This window comes from Mytilus trossulus, chromosome 4 (genome assembly GCF_036588685.1).
Source record: "Mytilus trossulus isolate FHL-02 chromosome 4, PNRI_Mtr1.1.1.hap1, whole genome shotgun sequence".
Classification (NCBI taxonomy): Eukaryota; Metazoa; Mollusca; class Bivalvia; order Mytilida; family Mytilidae; genus Mytilus; species Mytilus trossulus.
The window spans coordinates 49,639,323-49,650,105 of NC_086376.1; the positions used below are offsets into that span (position 1 = coordinate 49,639,323).

Genomic DNA, 10,783 nt, shown 5'->3' on the forward strand with positions numbered 1-10,783 from the left:
AGCTGTAGGACAATATGTATGGTAAAAGATAAATCAGACTTGTGATCATATACTTATTATCACAAAATTTATTAAAAGTGGGACAAATATCAAGTTTAAAATAAGCAATTTTTTGTATGTTTTTAGACTGGACATGTAAAATGCAATGATTTTTAGCACTTGTATATTGTTTACTATTTGATTAAACTGTAACTTTATTTCAGCCATATTTTAACTCCCATAAACTGCACCTTGAAACAAATATAAATTACAGTTTAGAATATGTCAGAATACAAACAGCAAATGCTTTTTAAAAAGATATATTCAATTGAAGTGAAAAGATTAATGATGATAAAGTTGAATGGGTCGACATAACCAGTGACGCAACGTTCATGTATGTATGAAGTGAACTTTTGAGGTTTATTAAATAGATGTAATTTTATAATATAGCACAATACTTTCTAAAAAAGGCTATAGTCATATATGAAAGGTTTATTCATTCACATCATGCAAAATGTTTTTTTTTTTAATTCATTGTAATCAGATGTAATCATGATTACTTTGCCAATGTAATCATTAATTTAATCAGACACTTTCAGTAATGATGTACTCATTAATTTAATTTAATCGTACAAATGACAAAGTAATTGTAATTTAATCAATTACCTTGAAAGTAATCGGACCCATCTCTGCAATCAATAAAACTTTTGTTGAAAGAGTAACAATAGTTTTTATTAGAAAATCAGATAATTGAACAGGAAAGAAAAGGATTACTGAATATCCAGTGTGCATGGTTTGTATCTTTATTTACAATAGCTATAATAGAAAGTATTATTTCTTATGCAGCAAAAATACTGCAATCTGATTGGTTGACTACCCCAGTGTAAATAACACCCCACCCTTGTTTACCCAGGAATAAATAATATGTTGCCAAATTTTTGAAAAAAGGAAATTTGGCCGGAAAAATTTAAAAAATAAAATTTTGCCAAAATAAAGAAAAAAAAGGAAATTAAGAAAAAAAATAATAAGAAGAAAATGCAAAAAAACAAATATAGCAAAAAAAAGAAATGCTTTCTTTAAAAAAGTAAAAGACTGGACTCAAGAACATAGCTTTGGCCAAATTATAATGGGAGGAGATTTTAATGACATTCTAAAAATTAATGATACAAAAAATAAAAAAATAAAAAAACAAATTTGACAAACCAGTTCACGGGCTTAAAACGCTCATAAAATATTTCAAATTTATAGATATATGGAGAGATAAAAACCCAACACAAATTCAATATACATGGCGTAGAAAATCAGGATTAGAAGCAACTAGAATCGACTTCTTCCTTGTAAGTAAGGAATGTAAAGCACAAATAGTCAAAGCAGATATAAGGCCTAATATATTAAAATCACCAGACCATAACGGTATTTCATTAAAAATTAGAACTCAAAAAGTAAACAGAGGAAAAGGATACTGGAAATTAAACTCATCAGTACTGAATGATAGAGACTACTGTTGTAATATAGAAAAACTAATAAAACATTACGAAAACAAGGAAAATACGACAGAAAATTTAGGTATACTGTGGGATAACTTTAAATCTGAAGTAAGGGACATCAGTCTAGATTTTTGCAAAAGAAAAGCAAAACAAAAAAGAGATAAAATTCAAACTTATGAAAACAACCTTAATAAGCTAAATATTAAATTAGACCAAAGTGAGTTCGAATACGAATACTTTATTTCTCATAAAACTACAATTACATAGTTATAGAGAACATACATAAATATAACTATAAGGTACAATTTTTACAAGCATGTGTGAACAATACAATGAAATTAACTTGGAGGACTGACTTTCACATTTATAACTTTGATAAATTTACATAGTTTTTCTAATATTACAATATTACATGAATTAAACAGTTGATCAAACTTATAGATATTAGGGTTAGACCAGCAGTATGTAGGTAAAAATTTCTTTCTTTCAAACATAAAAGATCCACAATTCATAATATAATGGTATTCGTCACCAATGTCGTTTGAGTCACAGAGACGGCAGATTCTGTCTTCTCTCTGTAAACCCTGCCACCTTCCAGACTCAATCGGCAAGTGGTGACTACCACATCTATATTTGCATAATGTATAAATGAATTTGTAAGGTAAAACAGAAAAATATTTTTCCAATTGAAAATTATTTTTAAAAATACGATAACATAAAGTTTTAGGTGATTCGGCAACAAATGCAAAGCATTCTTGTTGAAACTGATCTTTAAGTTTTTGCTCAATACATTTTAACACCCATTTATCAGCAAACTGTGCATTCCATATATTGGACATACCACAATTATCAAAAATATTTTTAATACATGATATCCACTTAGTGTTTATTCCGTAATCATTATAATATAAAAATACAAGCTTATATAATACAGCACAAATTTTACTTTCTTTTCCATTAAGAAGTCTACTCCAGAAATTAATCATTCGCAGTTTTACAGTCACAGTAATAGGGTATCTGCCAAGTTCTGCATACACTATGAAATTTGGAGTAGACTGTTTTAAATGTAAAATCATTTTACAAAATTGTAAATGTACACGTTCAAGAATATCTATATTTTCAAAACCCCATATTTCTGATCCATATAACAATATTGGTACAACCATTTTGTCAAATAAATCAAGTTGCCATTCTATTGACAAATTGTTTTGTCTACCTTTTTTTAAAACGCTATACATAGCTTTTGTTGCTTGTTCTTTTAAATATTTTTTATTTGATAAAAAGGATCCACTTCTAGAAAATAAAATACCTAAATATTTGTATTCTTTTACAATTTCAATGTCGTTACAATTAACTGTGAACTTGAGATTTGCTGGCATTCTGCCACTCGAAAAGATCAAAACTTTAGTTTTATTTGTATTTATTTTCATTTTCCATTCGTCACAATATTCGTAAAATGTATTTAACATGTATTGTAGATCAGTGCTATTTTCTGCTAATAAAACAGTGTCATCTGCATATAAAAGTAAAAACATTTTCAAAATACTGTCAGCTCATTTTCGATTTCTTGTGATATAGATATTAAGCCTGTTATGTTTTTCTTTCAAAAAAAGTTTGAAGATCATTTAAAAATATAGAAAACAAAGCAGGTGAAAGATTTTCCCCTTGCCGCACCCCCATCTCACAAGGAAAGAAATCAGATTTTTTACCCTGATGTATAATACGCGATTTGGCATAATCATACATACTCTGAATAACTCGAAAAAATTTCCCATTTACTTCATTCTGCAATAATTTGAACAGAAGTAAATTTCGCTGTAGAGAGTCAAACGCTTTTTCAAAGTCGATAAAAGCACAATGTAACTTTTTCTTTCCCAATTTTAACAATTCAAATAAAATATGTATAGTAAAAATATGTTCAGTCGTAGAATAATTCCTTCTGAAACCTGCTTGGTTTTCATTCAATATACACAATTCATCAAGATATTTACATAATCTTGTGTTCAATATTGAGGTAAAAAGTTTACCCAGAGTAGACAATAACGTTATAGGCCTATAGTTTTGTGGATCACTTTCAGAGCCTTTGTTTTTAAACAATGGAATTACATTTCCTATTAACCATGCCTCAGGCAACAATCCTGTGTCAAAAACAAGATTAAATAAACACACATAAACATCAATAAAAAATTCAATAGACGAGCATATATACTCATTTACAATAAGATCATCACCAGGGGTCTTATTATTTTTCAGGCTTTTTATTGCCTTCAATATTTCATCTTTTGTAATACAAGCATTAAGAAATACATTTGATGAATTTCGTTTACATCATTTTCTAAAATATACCGATCATTTGTTTCTTTATTTTTATTCAGATCCTTAAAAAAAGAAAACAAATCTTCAATATTAATATCATTTTTTTTCTTTCGTTTACCCCGATTAATAATTTTCCAAAATTCTTTCGGGTTTTTTGTTCGCATCTTTTTCATCTTTGAACGTAAATCAACGTTAAATGATCTAATATTTTTATCCATAGTTTTTTTATATAAAGTCTCACTACGTCTCAAACGTTCCTTGAATATACGTGAACCATATCGTTTATATAACCTTTTTGATTTTCTAAACGCCCTCCTTTCCCGGGGGCATTCTGTGTTAAACCAATCACGGTGATTTTGTTTCCCTCCCGTGTAATCAAATCCATAAGTTTTCTGTACGAACTCCCCAAATGTATTTCTAGCAGAATTGAGTAAAACATCTCTTATTTCATTTACAATTTCATCAATAGTATTTTTATCAACATTTTGAACATTTTCAGTTTTTGTCATAATAAAAGATAACAATTGAGATATACTTTCTTTGTCAAGATTGTCTTTATATTCATTAACTTGATCATGATTCCATTTTCCAATATATGTATTATTTTCACCAGATTCTACATTTATATTTACATTTGATTGCTTAGTATTACTACAATTGAGTACTAATTCGAGTGGACAATGGATATCAGAATATAAACTGCTAAATGGTAGAACATCAAAATTTTCTACTTAATACAATACATCTGCAGTACTTATTGCATAGTCTACGACACTGGTATTCTTGCTCGTAGGTTTACCTACTTCATCGTTTCCTATCCGACCATTCATTATATACATGTTGTTATTCTTACAAAATTGTATAAGTTTTCTACCATATGTGTTTACATTTGAATCAGTACTGTGTCGTTTTCTTTGAATACCCAATTTATCTAAGATATCAACATTACTAAATTCATTAATATCAATTAAATTCTGTGCTAAAAAATCATCAGTGTCTACTAAATCATTAAAGTCTTGTAAACTCGCTGTTCTACTATTAAAATCGCCAAGAAGACCAATATACTTGTTTGTTCTTTGTAAATCAAAAAATTCTAATTCTATATCTGAAAGTGCATTTTCTGATGTATAAATAGAGTTTTCAGGTGGTATGTAAATTACTCCGAAAATAACACTACTTTTTAAGTCAAATATTTTTTCGTCAATACTAAACCATTGTACAAAAGGACAATCAGTTTCAATTGGTGTAATACAATTTTCTAAATATCTCTTGTAGCCAAAGGCGATACCACCAGATTTTCGATTTGAATACTTTTTACGGTTTTTAAAATGAAATACAAAATTATCTAATTCTACTGTATCAAGATCATCAAGTTTAGTTTCATCAAAACATACAACATCATAATTGTTAAGTGAGAGTACTAATAATCCTGTATTAATTTTGCAGATAAATAATATATCTGAACAATTAGATCAATTATACCTTGAAAAAACTAAAGGAGCTCAAATAAGGTCAAGAGCAAAATGGATAGAAGAAGGTGAAAAAAATACTGCTTTTTTCTTGAATTTCTTTAGATGGACTTAATGTAGAATTCTATAGAAAATTTTGGCCCCAAATTCAAAAGATACTAACCAAAGTATATAATGAGTCATATAAAAAGAAAAGTTTGACAAATTCACAAAAAAAGGGGGCAATTTCATTGATCTTTATAAAGAATGATCCAAAATCTCTGGATAACTATAGGCCAATAACTTTACTAAATGTAGATGTAAAAATTCCTGCTTATGCACTTGCACAAAGACTAAAAAAAGTTTTACCCAATATTATTAATGCAGACCAGAAAGGCTATGTAAAAAATAGGTACATTGGTTTTAATATAAGACAAATACAAGATGTTATTGACTATGCTGAAAACTTCAATGTTGAAGGAGCAATTTTATTTCTAGATTTTTTAAAAGCTTTTGATTCAATTGAATGGTTTTTTATGATACAAACATTAAAAAAATTTGGATTTAAAAAAGATTTTATACACTGGGTTGAGACTATTTACAATGGTATATCAGGGTGCATTGTAAATAATGGGTGGATATCAAACCCCTTTCAGATCTGTCGCGGAATTCGACAAGGATGTCTGTTGTCTGCTTTGATTTTTGTGCTAGCGGTGGAGGTATTAGCATGCAGAATTAGATCTGAGAAAAATATCAAAGGTTTCCAAATTAAATTAAATGGAAAAGACTGTAGTATTAAAATATGTCAATTGGCTGACGACACAACCTTATTTTTAAAATCCAAAAAGGAAATATCTTTAGTCATGAACTTAATAGAAACATTTGGCTCATTCTCAGGATTAAAATTAAATAGAACTAAAACAGAAGGAATTTGGCTAGGCAGACTTAAACATACTAAGGATAAATTCGAAAGAATCAATTGGACGAAAGAACCTATTAAAAGTTTGGGCATTTATTTTGGCTATAATAAAGAAAACTGTAAAAAACTTAATTGTCAAAAACAAGCTGATAAAATTGAAAAAATTATAAACATGTGGTCAAAAAGAAAGCTAAGTATGCTAGGAAGAATAACTGTAGTCAAGTCTCTAATACTGCCAAATATAACATATATAGCAAGCAATATGATATTACCAAAAGATTTTATACAAAACATCAAAACTATGATATATAACTATATATGGAATGGGAAAAGAGATATGATTAAAAGAGATAATTTGTCGCAAAATTATACGGAAGGGGGATCAAAAATGATTTGTATAGATACCTATATTTCAACAATTCAACTAAAATGGATAAAACAATTATTGTTTGAAGAAAATGATGAGCAACATTGGAAGATAATTCCAAAATATTTTTTGAATAAGTTAGGAGATAATTTTTTAATATTCAAGATGAATATAGCCAATACATGTATAAATATTATTGAAAAAAATATTATAAAACAAATCCCAGAGTTTTATATGCAGTTAATAAAGACCTGGATAAAAGTAAAAGAAAAAACTATACAAAAGCAATATAACAAATAATATGGGACAATAAATGTTTACTGTTTAAAAACTGGATACAAAGCAACATTCTGGTTATAAATGACTTATTAGATAAAGATGGAAATTTATCCTCAGATATCATACTAAGTAAACTAAAAAATAAGGAAAACTGGATAGCTGAGCTCACAAAACTAAAGAAAGCTTTTCCAAAAACAGTGGACCAATATCTGACATCAAAAATTCACCTTCTAAACATACACAAGTCAATATAAATATAAAAGAAAATCTGAACATCATAAACAAAAAGCCTATTCAAACCCTAAATAACCATGATATTTATAACTTCTTACTTGAAACACCTATTGGCTTTTTAAAATGGAAATCATACTTTACACTAGAAAATACTAATCTAGCATATGAAACATTAAAATTTATCTTTACATTTTTAGAAGATAATAGATATAAAATATTTAGATGGAAACTACTTCATCATATACTTCCCTGTAATCGACTATTAAAACAATGGCAAATAGTAAAAACAGATACCTGCTTCCACTGTAAACAAATAGAGAATTATGAACACTTCTTCCTCAAATGTTCATATTTTGAATTATTCTGGGGAAAAGTACAACAAATTCTGAAGAAATTAAATAATTGAAGACATGTTATCAATCTTAAAAGCATAGCTTCTGGATATAAAATACATGATAAAGAGTACTATGAACTGAATTTACTTATAACTATTATCAGTTACACAATATATAAAGTATACTATATGTCTGACAAAAAAATAAAAGTTATACAACCACTCAAAATATTAAGACAAGAGATCAGAACTTTTATTGAAATAAGAAACTTTTTAGGATATAAAATTGACAGACTATTAAAGCAATTTAATGAACTGAATGTCTGACTCATTCACCCAAATACAGAGATTATACTGTAATTTTCTTCAAACATGGCACAGGTATAATTACCTGTTTATGTTTATGTATATGTTATGACAGTGAATTTGTATAATCAGAGATTATGTAGAATTCCTGATTTTTCAGGGAATATGTATAATCACTAAAATCATTAGTAATTATATATAATCCCTGAAAATGACCAGTGATTTTACATAATCACTGAACATTTTAATAATTATTCTACAAATTCCCTAATATGATTTCAGGGATTATGAATAATTTTATGGTCCTTTGTTTGATAGACAAATTATAATTTTAAAATTTTCTTTAAGTTTCTTTCATTTTTCTTGCCAGATGAAATAATTTTGCTTTTAAACACAGAGGATGATCTAAAAGATATAACCAACACAAGGTTTTGAGATATAGTTAAAGACTTCAAAATTAAAAATATTAACCTTCCCTTAATAACGATGGCTTTACATGTATTATTTGTTTATTAAAAGCCATTGTCAAATGGATATCCATGCTCTATTTGTAAATCCACAAGCATGTTATTTGTGATACATGTAAAACAAAAAGGGTGAAGTAGATTATGGAACAACTGTTTTGTGTGGGTTTTTTTTGTTCAAAGAACAATTTGCAAAATTTCAAACTGTGAGAACTTAGGCATCTAAATGTATAGAAAAACAGGCAGAACTTGACAAGTAGAACAAACTTTAAGAGTAAGCTTACATATTCTCATAGCAATTTCGACAGGATAAAAAAGAAAAGGGAAACCCAAAATGGCAATTCTTAAAAAAAGGTATAAAAAGGGATATTGCCTGACCACAAAACAATGGTTTCTTCATCTTTCTTGCTCGAACCAGTTCAAGATTGCAAATTCCAATTTATTATTTTTGTGGGGGGTGTACCTTCGTATGATTTTACTGAACTTTTTATTTCTCTTAGGCTTGTTGTTAAAATCTGATTCGATATGTGCAGGAAAAAGATGTTAAAATGTGGAAACTGTGGTAGAAACAAATGTGAGGAATATTATTTTAAGAAATTGTGTTTAACATTTTAATATAGTGTGCCTAACTTTAAAAAAAATGAGTTTATCATTTTGATATATTGTTACAATTTTTGTTACTTTATAATGATGTTTTTATGTGATTTTATAGAATAAATTATTTTATTTTTATTAACTTTCTTTGTAAATACAACTATTTCTTCATTTCAGTTATTATGTAGAATCCCTGACCTTTTTTCTAGTGATTATACATAATCTCTGAAAATTTCAGAGATTCTACATAATCACTAAACTAGCCAGTGATTCTACATAATCACTGATTATACAAATTCACTGTAACATATACACATGTAAATATTTGATTTGAAATATTGGGATAATACTGTAATTTTTCTTCAAACACTGCACATTTATTACTACCTGTTTATGTATGTGCATGCAAATTATAGTGTTTATCAATTGTGAGTTTAGATTTGACTGTATTTTCATACAACAGTCAACAGTTGTTTTTATATGTATTTGTTATGTTTTCATGGTTATTACTTGTACTATATATTATTCGTCTCTTTTTGTTGTTGTCCACTCACATTTTTTCCCCACTAGTTTAACGTTATCCAAGACATAATGTTACAATCTATAATCTGACATAAATGACAATTACCTTCAATTGATAAAATAGCATCCGATTTTACTGTAGTCATATTTGGTAAAATGCATTTGCATATCAATCGAATATTCACAACAGAAAAAGATAACGACATATAAATAATCCTTTCAAAACAAATATTTTGGAAACATTTCCTTGAATAAAAAGCACTAATTAGTTTATATTCTATATATGCACTGCACGTGTTATCTACCTTCTTTGTAAACAAAGATACTAGTATAGAAAATCATTCAGGCAAAGACATGAATTATATCTGGATTTAAGAACATTTGTGTACTAACATAATTAACCATAATTTTAGATGTTTTATACTAATGTTAACGAGGCCGGGATAAGGTACTGGTATTTGATGTATATATTAACAAATGTAAATATGTTAATAAAACTTAGTTTTAATGAAGAAAAAAAAGAAAATGCAAAAAAAAAATTGAAAAAAAAGAATACAAAAAATTTCTGAATTTTGCCAAAAAATAAAGTAAAAAAGTATTTGACAATGTGCAGCAACATGGTCATTGAAAAAATATTATGCTGGAAATTTTTCATTACCATTTTTACAATTTTACATCCTGGTTTCAAAATGAGTATAGGAATTGTTCATAAGAAATAAACTCATTATCTTCGTGTAATCAGGGGTGTATGGAATTTTACACAGTTGTTGAAAATTCTGTACACCCTGATTACACCAAGATAACTAATATTATGCTCCTATCAAATAGTCTAGCTTTGATGATTCCTATAGAAAATAGTCAAAATGAACCAAATAATAGCTTTTTTCTGGTGGCTTTTATTTTCTACTTTCTAGGTGGATTTTAGGAATGACTGTAATATTTTTTCTGTCTATTTGAAATAACATTAAAAAAAACTTGGTGGACACTGAATAGCGTAGCAGGTTATTTAAAAAAGCAATGGGCGTTTCATGTGCTCATGGTGCAGCTGTTTATTCCAGTTAATGCTTCATCTGTTGATGTATACTGTGAATGTTTTTTGGCCTGTGTGTCTGTCTGGTCCACTTTATGTTAAAGTTTCTTGTCAAGGTAGTTTTTGATGAAGTCCAATCAACTTGAATGATCTTTCTAGTTTAAATGCCAAATTAGAGTTTTGACATCAATTACACAGTCCACTGAACATAGAAAATTATAGTGCAAGTGGGCCATCCATGTACTATAAACATATTCTTGTTGACTATATGATAATGTTGAAAGACGTGCATAAAGTCAAACAAATTGTTTAGTCTTACTTTGCTAAATAGGTGCAAATTTGGTGCTGTGATGTTTACTTTATAATTAAAATTATTTTTCAGAAATTCAAAAGTTGGCTACATTGATGCAGGGGATGATGTGTAGATGTGAGATAGAAGATCCTGATCCAAGATTCAGACCCCAGGTTGGGGATCTTGTCTGTGCCTTTTATCCATGTAAGTTT

The 10,783-nt window shown here is 28.0% G+C and overlaps 1 protein-coding gene across 1 annotated transcript in view; it reads left to right on the forward strand.

Moving 5' to 3' along the window:
* Window positions 1–10,783, forward strand: part of LOC134715442 (tudor domain-containing 6-like) — a 111,613-nt gene that overhangs the window by 76,823 nt on the left and 24,007 nt on the right. Inside the window, exon 20 of the mRNA XM_063577619.1 lies at window positions 10,662–10,775. Coding sequence (XP_063433689.1) covers window positions 10,662–10,775 — 114 coding nt within the window. The remainder of the gene's footprint in view (window positions 1–10,661; window positions 10,776–10,783) is intronic.